Source organism: Cynoglossus semilaevis, chromosome 5 (assembly GCF_000523025.1).
Source record: "Cynoglossus semilaevis isolate Cse_v1.0 chromosome 5, Cse_v1.0, whole genome shotgun sequence".
Taxonomy (NCBI): Eukaryota; Metazoa; Chordata; class Actinopteri; order Pleuronectiformes; family Cynoglossidae; genus Cynoglossus; species Cynoglossus semilaevis.
The window spans coordinates 12,500,579-12,520,426 of NC_024311.1; the positions used below are offsets into that span (position 1 = coordinate 12,500,579).

Sequence of the window (19,848 nt, forward strand, 5' to 3'; positions counted from 1 at the left end):
AAATATATATACACATATATAGGTTTGTAAATAACTCTCATACATTTACCATAGAGAAAAGGTAGAAATCTCCACTTGATGTTGTTGTGTTGATCACCTCCATGACCATGATGTTCTTTGACATAAATTTGAAAGAAACTTTATCATACGATACCCTCGTGTACCATTAGACGTCCACGTACCCCTGCTTAGCCCTCGACTGTACAAACCCAGCCTTGACACTGTTGTTGTTGTGCATCCTAATGAACAGCCAGAGCACATGTTCTTGTTGACCTTGTTGACCTTGTTGACCTTGTAAGCGAATCTGCTGCTTTTTAAAAAACAAACCCACTGGTTTTTGAACATTATGGACAGAAGCACAAACCTGCGCCTTGTTTCAGCCCCCACTTCAGGATTGAGCTCCTTGAATCAGAAGAAAGTCATGCGAGACATTGTGTCTTTACTTCTACTGCTCCCTGTGCCAGCACCCTTGCCACCCCTCTCCCCCTCCATCCCCCCCTTGTTTTTCTTTTTCTTATTCCCAAATCTGCCGTGTTGATCTCTGGCTTTCGCTCTTTCTCCGTCTTCCTTGTGTTGTTCTGCTTTTTCATCCACACTCAAACCCAGTTTTACACTTTTTGTCCTGTAACACACTTGAGGATTTAATCTGTTTCAGACAGACTCTGCTTTCTTCTGTGTCACCTTGCAGTTATGAGTTTGTATACGTATGGAATATATCCTACTTCTCCTTTATCCCGCCATATATTTCCAGACATTTCTGTGGTAGTTTTAGGTTTAGGTGCTGGTTCATATTCCACATGCGTTCTTTTTTATTCACTCAGTGATCATTTCATATATGGAAACATCTAACCTCTCGAGCTTTTCTTTTTTTCTTTCTCTCTGTGTTCAACACTCGTTCCTTCCCCGGTTTTCCCTCCATTAGTAGCTAAGGGACCCAAGACACATCCAATCAGTGGGCTGGTGCCTTTGTTGGGATCAGGTTAATCTCTGGAATAGGGATTATAACAACTGAATATGATAGCGTCAAACCCGGAGGAAGATTATTCCTTTCCCTCATTTTGAAATCAGTGAAGATGTCATGTACGCTGACAGTGGTTCAACACTTTTTTTTAAGCTGGCAAACTGTTTCCAGGATTTAAAATTGATTGAAGAATCAGGGGATATTATTTGAATAGTAAATATGTATGTGTTCTGAGCAAATCCATTCATTGAAAAATCTTCTGTGCGCAACGAAATGACACTGAGGAAATAGAAGAGGGTTTTAATGTTATGGGATACGTTTCAATATGTTTCTATACCAGGGGAAGAAACTTTTTTTTGTATTTTGTTGTGTTTGGAAACATATTTTTTCTATATTTGCCTTATTTGCCTATAATACTTTCCTTCCAGCGTTCGGTCAGAATGAATGTCACGACCCCGGAGTTCCTGTCAATGGTCAAAGGTACGGTGACCAGTTCCAGCTGGGCAGCTCTGTGGCCTTTCGCTGTGATCAAGGATTCATTAGGACACAGGTAAAACATTCAAAACATTTATGCGTAAAAACACATTGGATCTTTTTGAATTTTGAAATCTTTATATCAACGTTTTTTCATGTTTTCAGGGATCGGATCAGGTGACGTGTATCATCCAGGATGGCAATGTGGTCTGGTCTGCAGCAGTTCCACGCTGTGAAGGTGACTACAACATTATAGTCAATTAATCAATAAAATATCTCCTATATATATGTATGTATATATATATATATATATATATATGTATGTATACTGTGTATTTATGTGTATATATATTTTTTAATATATATATATTTATATATTCATTCACATATATTTATTGATTTATTTGACTTCCGAAACGTCTTTCTTGCCAAAGTCATAGGTTACAGACCTGTCACTGTTTTCTTCTTGCGGTGCAGCTTAAGTTTGCTTACGCACCTTACAAACTGTATAAACTTCCTGGTGTAATTGCTTTAGCCTCCAGCCTTCTGACACTTACTTGGTCTATTTGTATGCAGCTCCGTCGTCTGAACAATAATCCTAAATTATAATGGCCGCACTGAGAAGTTCTCCTCAAACTATTTTCTATTTTTCTTTCAGTGAAACACATTCATTATGCCGAGATGTATCTGTTCCATGTAGATAAGCGGGGCAGTAATGGAAGAACAAGGGGGAATATCAATACACCATTATTTTAGCGGTTTTTGAAGGCGAAAGTCAAACATTTGACTCCAGTTGGCGTGCGTTTCTCTGACGTCTCGTGGTGCGATTAGAGTCGAAATCATTTTTATCAAACGTTGCCTCGTGTTAATGAATTGGATAGAAACGATCCAACAAAATGGCCTAGCCTTATTAAATACAGTCTACAGGACAGGGAGCGGAGAGAGTTGTTAAAAGGTTTATTTAAACTTTAAGGGCAAAGGTATTTGAGATCTGAAGACGTAAGAAAGGACAAATTACAATTAGAAGAAGATAGAAATCATAAATGCCACATCTAATTGCTGTCCCGCAGATTAATTTCCTCTAATTTCTTGACAGATTTTAAAGGAACTTCAAAAGTCGAAGCTCATATCGTGTCCTTTTCTATGTTATTGCTGCGAAATCAAAACTCAACTAACGAGGTACTTTTTGCATTTAATGAGCCATAATTGAGATTTTGCGACTTCCAAAGTGAGCCGTTAATTAGCGTTGAGATGTGGCAGAGCCGCAGCCAGTGTGACGTCTGCTGAGGTGCAGTCAAATGAGCCAAAGAGAAGATACGGTTTGGTGACATTTAAGACAATTATACTTGATTTTGCTATAATTACTCAGCTTGGGTTCCAGCTTAGAACCACAGCTATATGTTTATGCATATAGTGTTTTAATTCAGGAAACGTGAGGACGTTTTAAAGGAAACAAAGTAGACAGCTGATGAACTTGCTAAATTGATGTAATATGAGCAAGTACACACACACACACACACACACAAATACTTTTCCTCAGTTGTGTTCCCACATGCTGATCTAACTTTAGCTTTCCTTAAACAAGTCACATTTAACATTGAACTCATGTTTGATTTTTGTTTGTTTGTTTGTTAATAATGAAAACAATAATTCAGTTTTTTGTCGTTAAACTAACTCATAACGCCAGAGAGACTTATTGGTTTCATAACCAGGTCAGGATGAGGTGAGAGGTGACAACAATTGGCAATCAGAGAGAGAGAGCGATAGAGAAAGAGAGAGAGAGTTAGAGAGAGAGCTGTGTCCAAAATGTAGAGCTGAAATCAAACAGCCCACAGCAATGATTCTGTTTTTCTTGCAGACAGAGATTAGATTAGATTACATTGGATTAGATTTGATTCGATTGATGATATGAGATTGGATTAGATGAACAAAGCAAAATTAGATGTGACAGGATTAGGTTAGATTAGATTAGATTAGATTACATTAGATGATAATATGAGATGGGATTGGATGAGACAAAGCAAGATTAAATGTAATTCGAATTAGATTAGATTAAATTAGATTATTTAATGTATATTTTCAATTGCAAAAATGTTGAAGAGTTGTAGATCAAAATAATAGTTACAGATTCAAATGCCTATGAAAAACGAATGTCTTTGGGATGGTGATAGTGATGACAGGATTTTGTCCATTATATCTATATATATATATATGTATATATATAAATTACAGCTAAATGTGTAATATGGAGTGGGTATCCAATGAAATATGTTGAAGTTTTTCCTGACTTGATGTTGGTGCTTTATACATTATAGAATCAGAAAAACCAATTAGACTCTCAGCACATCCATCAAAGCCACCACTCACATTAGAACTGATCCTCGGACTTCTGTTTGTTGTTTGTCTGTTATTGCCTGCAGCTCCGTGTGGCGGCCACCTCACAGCGTCCACCGGCGTGCTGCTCTCTCCTGGTTGGCCGTCCTTCTATAAAGACTCTCTCTCCTGCCAGTGGGTGATTGAAGCCAGAGCAGATCACGCTGTGAAGATTAATTTTGACAGGTTGGTTTTTGTTTTTTTTTTGGTTCTTCATAGCAATATACCCGTTACCTTTTCCGCCTTCCCTTCAGCCAATAGATTACGTAGCCAGCCTTTTATAAGCATTATAAATTAGTCAGATTTAAATGTAGTTTGTGAGTTTCCACTGAGGTTAATTATTTATGCCGGCTTCAAGCTCATTATCCCGATACTGCTGTGGCTGTATGTCTTCTTTGGATGAGATGTAGGGCGATGTATAATTTCACACTCGTGTGGTGCAAAAGCAGAAGTCAGCGTCAAATGAGCTCTTTAATTCAAATGGATCGTTTTTCATGGTGGAGTAAGTTGTTTTTCTGTAGGTAACTGCGTTAGTCAACGAGCCTGAGTGAGTCAGGGAGGGAGGAAAATTATTATGGGTAGCCAATGGTGGTGCAACGTTATGTTTAGCCACAGGTTCTGTACATCGGTTGTTGGTGTGTGTTGGTGTCAACATAAGCCAGAGGAGATTTACTGGTCTTGTTTTCCTCTGGTACCAATCACACCTACAGTGGTTGACACTGTTTGAAGTCAGTTTTCATGTTTGATGTTTTATCAGTCCATTTACGACTAAATGATGGGATATGTGGCGCTTGGGACAGTCCATTTTCGACTAAATGATGGGATATGTGGCGCTTTGGCCCAGAGGCAATGTCTCTGTCATTAGTGTGGAACCGCAGGGTTCACCTCCTGGGCAAGATCGAATCGCGGTTCGGGCGGTTGGCACCTTGCAGTGGACTCACCACCCGCAGGAAGGTTCACCAGAGGCTGGTACGGTGCAGTGTGATTTGGGTGGCGGTCGTGGAGACTGCTGCCCCCACGACCCCGGTAACTGCGAAGGGAACGAAGATGGATGGATGGATGGATGATGGGATGTTTTCGTTGCCCTTCTCAGTTGTCCTTTCTCCTATCGAGTTCACAAGAAAACTGTGGCGTTCCCAAACCTTCAGACATCCCCGCCATTCATTCAGTTTTACGACGCACATCTATGCTAATCGCTAACTTAAGTAGTTAAGTTGCTGGAAGGAGTTGAAGGACTCATGGGTGCAGCGGTTGACTCCCGTCACTACATCACCTCGACACATTAAAAAAAATTATTAGGTTTCATATGTGTACAGAGAAGTTGGCTCAATTTGGCTAGTATGAAGTTGCTGGTGCGATTCTGAGGACATATGACAATGATCTGTTTGCTGTGTTCAAAACCTCCCTCTCTCTCTTACTTTCTACTCCCACCATCTGCTTGGAATCTAAATAATAAATGTCCCCAAAAATGAAGTATTACATAAGTATTAGGAAGATAGGAATCCTGGAACTTTTTATTTAAAGGTTGCTCAGAATTAGAATGAAGCACTGCTTCAGAGTTGATAAACTCTCACTGACCCTAAAATGATTTAAAAGGTTTTTAATCTGAGTAAAAACAAACTCTACGAAGTGTCTGTAGCTGAGATGTTCACCTCCACAGCTTCAGTCGTGACTGTGTCAGTTACATGAATTTACTTTTTTTTTTTCCATCTCGTGGTTGTGTCTGGGTTTGTCCAGGTTTCAGACAGAGGTTAACTACGATACCCTGGAAATCAGAGACGGACCCTCAGCCTCGTCTCCACTGATCGGCGAATACCACGGCACCCAAGCACCTCATTTCCTGATTTCCACATCCAACTTCCTGTTCTTGTTGTTCACCACAGACAACAGCCGCTCCGCGGCGGGCTTCAGTATCAGATATGAGAGTAAGGCTGATAGAAGTGTTTGGTCGACCCACTAAAATACACACTTGTGCACGAGAAGCGTGAATGTTTGTTATGTGATCTGAATACACACCTTAACATCTTTATTGCTGGAATCAGGCCTGTCTGCGTCTTTGTGCTGTATTTGATTGGCAGGTGTGACCATGGAGTCAGACTCCTGTCTTGATCCTGGTATTCCAGTCAATGGCCGTCGCCTCGGCGGAAGCTTTTCCATTGGTTCCCAGGTCTCATTTGCATGCGATGCTGGATACACGCTGAGTGATCAGGAGCCAATCATCTGTGAGCGGACTCATCAGTGGAGTCACGCTCTGCCTAGTTGTGATGGTAAGAATGTTTTTATTATTATTTCAGCGCAATGAGCCCGAGGCTTGAACTCAACAGTTGATCATCTTTGTGAGATTCTAATGTCCGTTCAAAAGTTTAACAAAGTTATTGATAAACGTCCCAGTGTCACAAAACAAATATTTTAATACTGTTGTAGCTGATGATTGTGAATTTTTTAAAGGTTTTTCTTTTTACATCAGTTGTGGTTTCTATTGAAAAACTAAAGAAAAACTAAAGCACATACAGGTCAAAAAGTTCTAGGACAATTGAAAACACATTCAATTTAACCTAATATTTTTCTAAATGTCTTCCATTTAAATGCACTTTCCTTTTTATACCAGTCACATGTTAAATAATAATAATTGTTTGCGCTGATGCTCATATTGTTGTTGTTGTTCATCAGTTTTTTTATTTTTTGACAACTCTGGTCAAATGAAAGGAATTGAAGGGTTGGTATATTTTCCTCTAAATAGGACTAAAGCAACATTTGAAGAAAAAAAGAATCCAATAATCTAATTTCCTCAGTTTATCTTCTGCATCAACAGCCAGCCTCTCAACAGGTAGTTATATTAATATAAATGTATGGTCCATAGCTTTATACAATACCCTTATACTATAAATGTCAATAGAAAATGCATTACTTTATCACCTTCCAGTGCTTTTGACCAACTTGCCTTTAAAAGACAGGGATGTTTTTTCATGGCCGCCGACTGTACGTATGCCTTGTTAACTTTTCAAGAACATCCTGTTCCGTCACCACACACACACACGGCATTATACCACCGCCATCAAAAGTTATTATTTCAGCAATATGCATTATACCACCACCATCAAAAGTTATTATTTCAACAATATTGAACCTAAAAGAAAAGCCTGGATACCTGTTGTCCTGCGGCGGGCATGCAGAGCCCATTCACTCTCAGTAATGGTGCATTTTGTTGGAGCCAAACAACCCATATTGTTCCTGCCGGTCAGCTAAATTGCTAAACAGATAACACAGAATGCTTGCTGCTCATTTTTCTGTCAGTTGAAGACAATTGAAGGGGCGCCGTGACATTTTGAAGTTTGCGGTGGGCGCCAAGACAACAGCTTCTTCGAAGTGACCTGAAACACTGTCACAGTGATTGTATGAATTCCCTGACATATTTACCAGGGACATCATTAAATCCAGTGTAGAGCAGGGAGGCTGCAGAGGACTTCTGGTGAACTTCTGTCTCCAACACTTACTCTCTATCTGTTTTGCTTTCAGTCCACAGACCCATTCTTTCTGCTGTCAACAAAGAGCGCCGCCCAACTTTGATTTGCGTTACACTTTAAGACCGTGATCACTCTTTTCTCCTGCTTTTTTTTTGTGATCACTCTTTTCTCCCTAAAATGTTAAATAACCTAGACTTTTTTTTACTCTTTTCAAAGGAGCCCAGACTTTTTTTTACTCTTTTCAAAGGAGCCTGTTTCTATGGCTGTATAAAAATGTAATTTTACCAACAGCAGCATATTTTTAGGGCATCTGTGAGTTACTAAACACAACCAGGCCCACTCAGACCTCACTGTGCTGGTGCAGTGTTTTGGGGTACAACTGTATTATTTCACTCGAACATACGCTATATCGACATTGAGAGACAGCAACAATCACATGTCGCCGGAAATTTGTGCTCTCTAAATGAAGTCAAAAGCCTGAAAACGGCGGAGAAACACAGTATTAGCCATATTTGGATGCAGTCAGATATTGTCGTCATGGAGAAACACAGCATAAATTTGGATGCAGTCAGATATTGTCGTCAACCCAACAACACCCAACATGCTTGATAATGGTAATCCTCCTCTGTAAGTCTCTTTGGATAAAAGTGTTTGCTAAATGCATAAATGTAAATGTAATGTAAATGTATTGCTAACCGCCATTTAAAAAGAGAGTGTCAGACACAGGAAATGAGGTCAGGCAGTGGCTGGAATAACGAAAAATGATTACCAACGGAGGGAGTGGGACAAAGTAATCCTGGACCACAAAAAGCTCCAGTAGGCACCGGTATAAATGTGGAGTACTTTTGACCGTGAGTTGAAAACTTTTGTATCTGCCTGTCCTCAGCTTGACAGCAGCGTCTGTCTTCCTGTGAGTCCATGTCATATTCTCAGCGAGACATGTTCCAGTCAATCATCCCCTGCCGCCCAAAGTGATCCAACTTTTTTTAAAAAACAGTTTTCAGAAGCTACACATGCCAGCTTTATTATCATCAAAAAAATTAAAATTAAAATTAAAACTCACTACAGAAGCCTTTTAGAAGATATGGTGAAAACAGGGCTGTGTGATTCTGTCAGTGGCTCAGGATGTGCTTTCCACACTCCAAAGAGAAACACTTTTCAGTGCCAGTCATGAACAAAACAGTCACTTTATTTTAGCCTGACTGACGTAAAAAGTACTAAAGAAGATGAAAGTGACAGAAGGAGAAAAAAGGGAATTGGGAAAAGCAGAGATTGACGACCTTTTTGTGGTCGTTTCCACGGCGCTGCACCTCCTCTCTTGTATTTTTTCATTTTGCTTTGTTCCACATTAGTATTTTATGCATTGTCTCCGGGGAGTCTCCAACACCCAGCCTGGGTCCTCAGGTCCAAGCTGGTCCTGGATCCTGGACTTAAGTTTTCAATACATTATAATGTCAGAAAAACAATAAAGACGTCGTCCCTGAGTTGTTTTGAATTAAATCAACTCTGGTCTGACCTTTTCCCCGTGTTTATTGTTCTGTTCTGGACAAACAAGAAATTAAAAAATCAGATACAATCTTGAACACGGTGGAAACTGCATTTGTTTTTTGAAGGAAATTGTCATTTGATGATTGAATTACCACAAAAAGTTAAAAGAAAAATTAAAACTGTCATGCATTGAAGATTAAAGCTTTGTTATTAGCTCGACAACTTCTGTAAACGGTTCACTGAGTTTCTATGGCTGATAGAAAAATGGAGGAAATGCTGCGTTAGGTTAAAAAAAAAAGAAAAACACTTTTTACATTTTCACCCTAAAGATATTGTGACATGTCACCTGAGGAAAAGCTCAGGTGTCAACTCTGGAGTTAATGTGGTTCCTGAATGTGCCACAGCCATGATTAATGTTATCAGGAACACCTGGGCCTGGTCCACTCTGGTGAGTCAGGATGTCTGCTGTGAAAACCCAGGACTTGATGGTTTAACATTAATGTGATTTGTTTTTTTCCATCCTCTGTTTTTTTTTCTAGCCCTGTGCGGAGGCTACGTCTTTGGAAAAACTGGGACCATTTTGTCGCCTGGCTTTCCTGATTTTTACCCCAATTCTCTGAACTGCACCTGGACTATAGAGGTGCCTCATGGTAAAGGTAAGGTCACGTGAGAAGACGAGCTCTGTGTCATAATCCTCAAATTCACTTGGCAAAAAAGATGTCTCGTCCTAATACAAGTCTCTGGACACTGTCCAGGTGTCCATCTGGTTTTCCACACGTTCCACCTGGAGGAGAACCACGACTACTTGTCTATTACAGAGGACGGAAACTTTCAAGTGCCGGTGGCTCGACTCACTGGCAATGTTCTGCCCCCTAGTGTCAAAGCAGGACTTTTTGGGAACTTCAGTGCTCAGCTACGATTTATCTCGGACTTCTCCATGAGTTATGAAGGCTTCAACATCACCTTCTCAGGTGAGAACCGGTTTGAAACCCAGGAAAGAAAATTAAGGCTGCGTGTTCTACCTGCTGTGTTGTCACACATACATATATTTAGCCTTATATTTTTAATTCGATAACGCAGCATACTTCGCCTCCTACCCACTCTGTTCCTGTTCCTGTTGCTGTGACTCCTCGGTGATGTTATTTCGCGCTCCTCTATGTGCAGAGTACGACTTGGAACCGTGTGAGGATCCAGGTGTGCCAGCCTTTAGCAGGAGGACGGGGTTCAGATTTCGAGTCGGAGACTCGCTGGCCTTCTCCTGTTTCCATGGCTACCGACTTGAGGGAGACAGTAAGATCACATGTCTGGGAGGAGGTCGACGAGTGTGGAGCAACACATTGCCCCGCTGTATAGGTAAGACTCTGGTATTTTTGTGTGTGTGAGTTTGAACCTCATTTCACTTATTTTGTTAACGGCTACAAATGAAGCTGTAACTGTTTATTGGTTAATATAACGCTAGTTAGAGTTTGTGCTAAGTTTTTCAAGCATTTGTTTTTTTGTTTATTTTACTTAGCTTCTAACAATTTCTGGTAAACTTTTTATTGTGTTTTGGGCGAGTTTAGGAAACATCTTGGTTGTTTCGACGTCACTGTGATGCATTTGTGTTCAACCTTCAACTTTTCTGTCTGGGCTTTTGGAAGCATCTGTATTTGTTGTATTTCATTTTGGCTAACTTTCAGCTGTTTTCTGAGAAAGTTTGATTGTATTTTTGGTTTGTTTTTAGACTTTATTCAGCTAATTCAATATATTATTATTGATCTAGCTAAAATAAGCTCATCAATATTAGCTCATTTTTTAGTTCTTTTGCCCTTTTCTTCATTTCATAGTTACAATGTTTTCTGTCAGAACCAGATACAGATACATTGGTAATTTTCTAATTATTTTCCTAATTATTGACTCAGTGTTTGTTTGTTTGCCAGGATTTGTCTTTAATTAGATTTGTAACTGAAAAGATTCACTGGTTTCCTGGATGCTGTGGTGAATGTGTGAGGCTGTGATTGGCTGATCATTTACAATCTCCAAACACCACCAGCAACATGACTGTATCTGTCATGACATTAGACCTGACCAACAGGAAACAGAAACAACAGCTGGTGTCCTCCACCTTGTTCATCCCGTGTCCTCCTCATTCTTCTGAAACTCTCTTTATTCAGTTTGACAAAAGCAGGTGTGACCCAACGTTGAACCTGACAACACACAAACTTTTTGACTGTCCTGCGAATAATGAATTCTGAGTTCGCTTAACATTTAGAAAATCTTTGGTTTGTGAAAACACTAAAAATGATTTTTATCCCTTTGCCTAATGAATAAAATAAAAAAGAAGATCAAAGAGGAGATTCAAGACATATTGTATATTTGGTATCTGTATGAAATATATTCCAGGCCGTGTGCTTGTTAAAGTGATAAGAAACGGAAGTGTTGACATGGTCTGTTGTTGGTCTGTTTCACACTCTTGTGTGTGTGTGTGTGTGTGTGTGTGTTATCTTCATATTCTTCTTTTATCGCTTTTTTCTTTCACACAATTAATGTTTTCCACTTGTTAAACAGAGAGATCTGAGGAAATAAAAGTTTCCGTCTTCCAACTCTTATCTGATATAAAAGAGCCAGATTTGTTCAGAGTGGCTGAAGGAATCTCATCCCTTTGTTGCCTTGAGTTCCTCATTGTTTCCCCACTGTCTCCCCCTCTCCTGTCTCTCTCATTATTTCCATTTCCAGCAGCGGTGGTCCTCCTCAGTGGGAGTTAAAAGCCTGCTTGTCTCGTTTCCTTTCTCTCATTTACATAAGACAAAACTCTTATTTGCATAAAGAGCCACTTATTTGAACTCCTAAACTTTGATAAACACTTTGTCTGTTAGGTAACGCTGTATAATTACAGGGGGAAAAAAATCTTTAAAGAAAAAAACATGTATAACCAGACCAACATTTGTAGAAGGTGTTTTTCTGAAGCTGCTCTTCTGTCCATCAAACCTGAGACTGTTTTAATGAGGTTGAATTCAGAACTCAAATATCGTTCATCAATATTGTTCTTTAATTACATCAGCAGAATTTGATGAGAAAAGTGGTAATAAAACATTAAAACGTACAGTAAACTCTTATATGATTCTGTTTTAATGCCTTTTTTACACATTTATATATATATATTTTAAGTTAGTGTTATGTGAGTAAGGTACATAAGTATTTAGTCACAACAACTTTCTGTTTTTCCAACTTTTTTATAGTGTGTATTTTATAGTCGTTGCTGGTGCAGCGAACCCTAGTGTTTTATATTGACAGTAAAACTGTTTATATTTCACTGTATACTCCATTGGTTCCCCACATTTTTTGACCTGTGACCCCATTTGAACATCACCAATGTCTGGTGACCACAGAGACAGATATATGTCAGATATATTTATGTGCTACATTTTATTTGAACATGATTTATGATTCATGAAAGTGAAAGACAGTGAAAGAAAAATGTGAAAATAATGACTGTTTGAAATATATTTTATCAGTATTTTATTTTATTTTATCAATTACATGTCAGGCGACCCCATGTGGGGTCATGACCCCGCCTTTTAAAAACACTGGTGTGTTGTATTCTTTGAGAAAGTGCTGTAAACTGTTGACTCATGTTTCCCCCTCTTGTTCCGGCCTTTTCCTCTCTTGATGTAGCCGAGTGCGGAGCCTCCACGGTTGGACCAGAAGGGATTCTCCTGTCGCCCAACTTTCCCTCCAACTACGACAACAACCACGAGTGCATTTACAGCATCACCACTGAAAAGGGCAAAGGGATCGGGCTGAAACCAGAGAGCTTCCTGCTGCAAGATGGAGACTACCTGAAGGTGGGTGTGAACGCAGGAAACAAAGAGTCCCGGCCCCTGTGCACAAGGTTTAGGGTTTAATTCCTCTACTTACTAATCCTTAGATTGTGTCAGAAATGGTATCCGGTATTTATTAAACCAGCCCTTGGTCTGGTCTCCACCATTATATTTTCCATTTTAATTTCAGTGTTCCATGAACGGACCCTCGGTCCTGGCAGTCAACTCACATCAGCAGCTCCTTTTCACTCTCTTTCTTTCCATATCAAAAGCTTTGCTGAGCCACTGGGACTCAGCCACGAGCAAACACTTAAAAAGCTTGGCAAAGTTTGTCCTGTGAGAAATGCTGCTGCCTCACCAAGTTAGCTGGAAAATGACCGTCATAACCATCAGCCCTGAGCAACAGTCTGTGCCAAAGGAAACTTAAAGCATCTTCAGCATTAAACCACATTACAACTCTACGTTTGGATTTACCTTCAGTTTCTTTCTTTCTTAATTTTATTTTTCCAAACGGACCCAGGTCCCATTTTATACAAACCTTTGGACAACAGTCCAGTGAAGATGATCGTGTGTTGACTAAACAGTGGGTCGAGTTTATTTTTGCAAACGGACGCAGGTCCCGTTTTATATAAACCTTTGGACAACTGTCCAGTAAAGATGGTCGTGTGTTGACTAAACAGTGGGTCGAGGAACCGTCCTGGGGCCGACGTAGATACTCGGTGAATTGTTTAGCCAAGGACATCCTCAGATGGTAAATGCGTTAAATGTGCTAGGAGAGCATTACCGTTCCTGTAGGGGCGGTCTATGCTGACTGGCTGTGCTGCTGCTGCTGCTGTGTCACAATCACACAGAGCCTTCGTCTGTAAATCCAGAGTTGCTGGTTTGAGTCCAGCCAGGGACAACAGTCCAGGTTTAAGACAGTAGAGGTTCACAGTCCTCCTGCCTTACACGCAGAAGGTCCTGGGTTCGAGCTCCAGATGAACCATATACATAATGGTGCCTCTTGTGGCAGACTGTGTGAATTGCAAAGACTCAAACTGTGGGACAAATAAGGGACTCAAAAAAAAGAAGCATTACTGAACTATTTGAAGTCCTTCAGCTCTTCATCATACTGTCCTTGAACGAGCACAAATTCAATCAGACACATTTTTGAAACAAAGACAACCTTTTAGTTGACATTGAATATAACCTCAATTCACTTGACAAGTGCTTTTCACTTTTAGGCCGCTAACTAATTAATGAAAAGATTTTTTTTTTGCAGTACCTGTATTTCCCAAAAACCTATGTGAGTGGTTTTATCCTAACAAACAAAAAGTCCCTCAATGAGATTTTTTATTTCGATACCTATCAACGGAAAGTTCTGTTGATGAATCAAACTTGATAAACTTTTGTGTTAAATGGGTTAAACCTGTGTGTTTTCACAGGGTTTTACTGATATTAAGTCCAGAACAGGATGAGCCGCCTTGTGTTTAATTTTCCTTCAATGGTTTAAAATACACACAAAACAAACAAAAACCTTAGTGTGGTTGTAAAAGCCTTCTCACTGAGGGAGTTTGACTTTAAAAAAAATAAAATAAAAGGGCTTATGTAAGAAAGGTAAAATTGCGGCACTTCTTTTGTCTTCTCCAAAGATTTGTCTCAGCGTTTAGACAAACAATGAGCAGAAGCATAATTACTGCAGAGATTACTGTGTAATCTCCAGCAATAATGTAGCACTAAGACAATACCTACCCACAATTCTGTGTATAAGTTTATACTGTAAGGTACCTGACGGCTGAATTCCAGGACTACTTTTTTTTAAAACAGTCTAATCTGTATGTAGTCAGGAGGATTATTGTTTATATTTGTTGAAGACTTTAATAGACAAAATAATTCATGCTGGATTTTCAAACTGAATGTTGCTTCTCTAATGTAGGTACCAAACGCAGGTTAACGTCGGTTCTAGCTGGTTTGGCCAGAGAAGAACTTGATCTACAGTACTGTCCATTAAGAACATAGGGATGTATTTCTCATAACTTTTAGTCCAAACTCCATATTTATATTTTATATATATTTTACCTGCATAATAATTGATGACCAAATAATCTTTTTGTTGTTTTCTTAGAGAGTTTTATTTTACGGTTTTTATAAACTGAATTTTCTTTTCTTTGAACCACATTAAGATGCTGTTGAGCACAAATTATATGAATCAAATAACCAAAAGAGAAAACTATCTGTTTTTGAAGGTTAATTGAAACTGTTGGCCCAGAGCAGTAAAAAAAGCAGATGTCATTGATCTGGCTGTTTAAAAAAAAATGGACAGATCATATTTTTATTTTTAAACCAGTCAAACTTTACAACAAATTGTTACGAGTGCAGTATAACATGAACCACGTCTCCAGGAAACAATATTGCGTAGCTGTCAACACTCAGACGTGTATCAGCTCTTCTCTGTACTATAACGTCTACATATACATTTAGCTTTTTTGCACATATTTTTAAGAATCATTAAGCTGTTAATGTTGCATTGCACCTGTAATGATATTCTAAACATGTTTTCAATCTCAGAAAGTTCTGTTTTAACGTCTTACTCTATCAGGTTTTTGGTACCATCAACCTAAGAGACCCTTTAACGTTTCTGAAGAATTGTTGGTTAGCTGAGTAAACACACTAATGAAGTGAAAGTAAAGCCCCAAGGTAGCAGTTTGGGTTCCTGATTAGCATTCATGTTCTCCTGGCTTAGAATAATGGAACTAATGCCTTTTGCCACCTGCGACATGCAGCACGAGCTGATTTTGCTCGGGGCACAGGGTTCCTTCGTGCCTTGAAGCTCAATATATCTTCAAACAACATCTAATTCCACACTTTACTAATTTTACTCACTGATACATTAGCCCTGGAGAGGAGGGCGAGGATAAGAGACAACCGAGGTGGGTGGTGTAGAGGAACTGTTATGAAAATAGAGGCGGTGGAAAAGCAAGCCACTGAGAGGGAGTGGGATCCAGTGAGGAGGGGTGGCAGATGGTGACATGTTGATTTATGAGCTGCAGGGCTTTTTCATTAACCATACTGAGTTTTGCTGAAACAGTTAGAGGAGGAAAGACAGTCAGAATTGAAACAAGAGAGACGGACGGTGAGACGAGATGTGGACGGCAAGATGAGAGTTGGCCGAACAGGAGGTGTTGAAAAATAAAGTCTGGTGTGGTGTAAAAGTAGATGAAGATGGATACGGTACATGATGGTTTTATACAAGTCTTGTTGTTTCTAATTACCTTTATCGGTACAAAGGTGATGGTTTTATACATATAAGTCTTGTTGTTTCTAATTACCTTTATAGCATCTTTGCTAATTTCACACAGACAGTGTGAGCGTTAGCCCTCTATCGTTAGCATTTCTGCCACCTGCAGACCTGTCACATCCAGTTTCTGCCCGCAGAAGTCAGCAAGAGTCACGTTACTGTTCCGTCTGTGAGATGGTCTCAGGTTTTTTTTAGGCACATGTCACATGTCAGTAGCAAACAAGTAAAAAAGGTTTTAAATATATATCTGCACTGACAAATGCTAGGTGGCTATAGTGGAAGAGGAGGGCTTTTCACTCAGTCACTTCAGGACAGGACCTGTGGTTAAACAACAGTTCTCTGATGACAGTCCTTAGAAGTTTGGGTAAAAATGAGACTTAATTAGAACCTGTGGTTAAACAACAGTTCTCTGGTGACAGTCCTTAGAAGTTTGGGTAAAAATAATCCTGGTTGTTGAAACTGCTGTTGTCAGTGAAAACATGTATCTGTTTATCTAAACCTTGACGCTAAAACTTAAACCCTAACCCTAACCTAGACCCTTGTCCTAGTAGATAATATTTTGAACATGAAGGTTGGGTTGAACAATGTTGATTGGGTGAATTAAAACAACCCAATAATTGTACCACGTATATAACACTGTATGAGGCTGAGCCTTATCTCTTATACATTATTTTACAAGCCAGCCTTTTTGTGTTTGTTTGTTTTTTAGCTTATCTTTGTTTCTATTATCCATGTGTATGATTCAAGGCTTAATTCAAATCTGTGTTGCCAGTTCACAAACATCCCTCTGGCAGCCATTACTCTACTCACTGTATGGGCCCATCTCACTTCCCACGTTTCCCATAAATTGCCTCCAGCTGTTGTGTGTCTTGATTGTGCCGCCATGAACAGGTTGATGATCGTAATGAGAAGCAAAATTGTTTGTTGATTGAATGAGATCGAGTTAGGAGAATTTGAGCGCTTACATTATCCTCAATTTTTCCATTCTCTTCAATGAACACAACACACATATTTCTGGTGTGATTGTTTTTTTCTTTACACATAGCAACATGACAACTCAGATCTTCTGTTAATGACGTTCTCTTTCTTCTTTTCACCTCCTTTAATGAGCTTCCGCAAACTATACTCAACGTGCCGTCTGAAATTACTGCCTTTAGTGACTCAAAGCCATTCACACTGTAAATTAACTTGCCATTTTTAGCAGCGACCACTTAACATGCACGCTGCAGCCCGTAGATTTAAAGCTCCATCTTGCCGAAACCCTTTCCGTGTCATTTTTCAAATCTTCATTACGTACCATCAGCCGCCCATTAATAACCCGGGATTTCATTCGCTGGAGTAGTTTAGCTTAAATCCTTGCTAACGTCTGCAGACTTGCTGACCCTGGCTTTAAAGAGAGAACGTATATAAGAACAGGACAGGGGAGAAAGACGAGTTCTGGACCAGCGGTGACTTGTAACTGACTGCACAGCGTGACAGCACTCACATTTTAATGCTACCTTTCTCGAAGTACGCTTTTGATTTTACAAAACCGACCTTTAAGATTTTAAGACCCGCGACCTATGAGAGAAACGACACCATTGGCTGGGAAATATTTATTTCAATTTACGACATTGTTGCACTCCCTAAATCTAATTGATTCATCCTCTATCACGGTGTTAATAAATTGGTGGCCCGGGGGCTGAATCCAGCCTGTCGAATCGTCCAATCTGGCCCCCAACTGGATTCCAAAATTAACATAAAAAAATAATGTAAAAAAAAAATGTGATTTTTATTTAATTTGAGTCTCCAGTCCCAAAGGTGTCCAGAAAACTGCTGGCCCTGTCACTATTATTTTTTTATCAATGTCACGATTGAAACAGCAGCCAATCACAGCAGTCATCAGGGGAGGGCAGCATACACCCTGACGTCCACCATTGGACCACGTACAGAGAAAAACAATCACTAACACTCAAGTCAATTTAAGGCGTCCAGTTATATAGTAATATAAACTTTATACAGAAAGACCATTAGTTATCTCTTGCGCTCGAACTTGCAACCCTCTGGTGGCAACACAAGAGCACTAACCACCGTTCCGCGGCGCACAGCCATGTGTACAAACCAACACCAAACACACCATTTTAATTTTTCATCAAAGTGCAGCTCCATCCTCGCTGCCAGTGCTCGAAATGAAAGCCCTGCTCAGATCAGCTGCTCCTCTCAGGTCTGGAGGATTAAACTCAGAACAACTGCTGTGAAGCCAAACCCTCACAGCGGCGTACCTGTACCTGTGATGTTTGATTGGGGTAAACAAATGAAGAGGTTTATTTCACCAACATGAACTGTTTCTCCAACTGTTTTTGTTGACTGTTTTAAAGATCATTCGTCTTTGAGTCTTTGACCTCACCGACATCTGTGTGATATTTAAGGCTCTGCCGCTAAAACCTTCTTACATGAGCAGAATGTGCAATTCTCAGCCTGTGGATTTTTCACAAGATTCTGTAAAATCTCTCTAATTTTGGGAAATCACATTTAAAGACATTTTGGTACAGACCATGACATAAAATCACTCAGAGGTACTGGTTGATGATCATTTTTAACATTCTACTAAAGGGCTTGGTAAAAGTCATAGAGATGAGGTCAAAAATTATTCAAGGAAATGAATGACTTAAATGATGTCTGTCCCTGGAGTCATGAAATTATCAAAGAACTGTTACCATCAGGTAAAACACATGTCTGTGTTTGTTAATTATCACCCACTCACACTTGGAAAACTAAGTACAATGCAGAAACAGGAGCTGTGGTGTTTTCACACCTCCATGTCCTGCACGTGGAGGTGTGAATATGAGTGTGAATAGTTGTTGACGGTGTACTTCATCTGCAGCTTCACGAGCCTTTAAAGGATTAAGGATGGTCTCAAACACCTGGCCAGGGGTGCCAGTTGTGTCCCATGAACCCCTCACATTTGGTCTGTGACAAGATATCATAATAATTCTTTCAAATTTTAAAATAATTTAGTTGCTCAGTTAAGACTGGAAAATGTACTTGCTGTGTGCACGTTGGTGCTATGCAGTATTGATATTTAACAAAAATGACTTTTCCTTGTGGTTTTTTTTTTTACATTAATAATAATTTAAACTTTATTGATCCCATATTTGGGAAATTCTTGTCTTAACAGCATATCTGCTGTTAACAGGCTGCCCCCTAGCAGGCTCCAAGAATGTGGTTCCTCTGGGAATCGAACCTAGGACTCCTAGGCAGGTGTGCTAACCGCTACACTATGGAACCGACTATACTAAATACTGATGTGAGAAAATAATGGATGACTTGATAAATAATATTCATAACATTTTTACTGCAGCCACACCCTGACCACAATGCTGAATGAGTATAAAAAAAAGTACAGCAGTGCAGTACTACAGTACTGCAGAAGACCAGAATCTTCTGACCGTGTTTTTTTGCTAATTTTGCCACACGTCGTCTCCGTGTAAATCTTCCAAGTCGCCACAAATCCCTTCATCTCATGTTTTTATTCATGTCTGTCTCGTTCTGTCCTTTGTGTTGATGGACAGGTGTACGATGGAGAGAACACTTCATCCCGTCTCCTTGGCAACTTCACACGCGACGGCATGATGGGTCATGTCATCAACAGTACGTCCAATCACTTGAGGTTGGAGTTCAACAGCAACGCTTCTGGAACGAATCAGGGCTTTCGTCTCTCGTACACAAGTGAGTTACCTCTGAGAGATTGGAACTTTGTATCAAGTCATTACAAATGCATTGTTTTCCTTCTCTGTTGAGTTTTACAGCCACAGCTACAGACGTGTGAAACCCAGAGGTCACTCGTGGTTCACCTGTGGTCCTCACCTTCTTTATTATCATCTTAATATACAGTATATATGTATATATACTCTCTCTCTCTTTCTGTTTTGGCTAACCATTTATTCTCTAGTCTGACAGAAACAGATTACTTTCTCTGGTGACTTGCATCTATTTTTCTGGATTTAGCTGAAAAAGAATATATATACTTGG

General features: G+C 39.7%; 1 protein-coding gene across 1 annotated transcript in view; it reads left to right on the forward strand.

Moving 5' to 3' along the window:
- Nucleotides 1-19,848, forward strand: part of LOC103379122 (CUB and sushi domain-containing protein 1) — a 172,802-nt gene that overhangs the window by 61,147 nt on the left and 91,807 nt on the right. The window contains exons 13-22 of the mRNA XM_025055552.1: nt 1,390-1,511; nt 1,601-1,673; nt 3,856-3,994; nt 5,546-5,733; nt 5,887-6,075; nt 9,300-9,416; nt 9,516-9,731; nt 9,925-10,113; nt 12,415-12,584; nt 19,389-19,545. Coding sequence (XP_024911320.1) covers nt 1,390-1,511; nt 1,601-1,673; nt 3,856-3,994; nt 5,546-5,733; nt 5,887-6,075; nt 9,300-9,416; nt 9,516-9,731; nt 9,925-10,113; nt 12,415-12,584; nt 19,389-19,545 — 1,560 coding nt within the window. The remainder of the gene's footprint in view (nt 1-1,389; nt 1,512-1,600; nt 1,674-3,855; nt 3,995-5,545; nt 5,734-5,886; nt 6,076-9,299; nt 9,417-9,515; nt 9,732-9,924; nt 10,114-12,414; nt 12,585-19,388; nt 19,546-19,848) is intronic.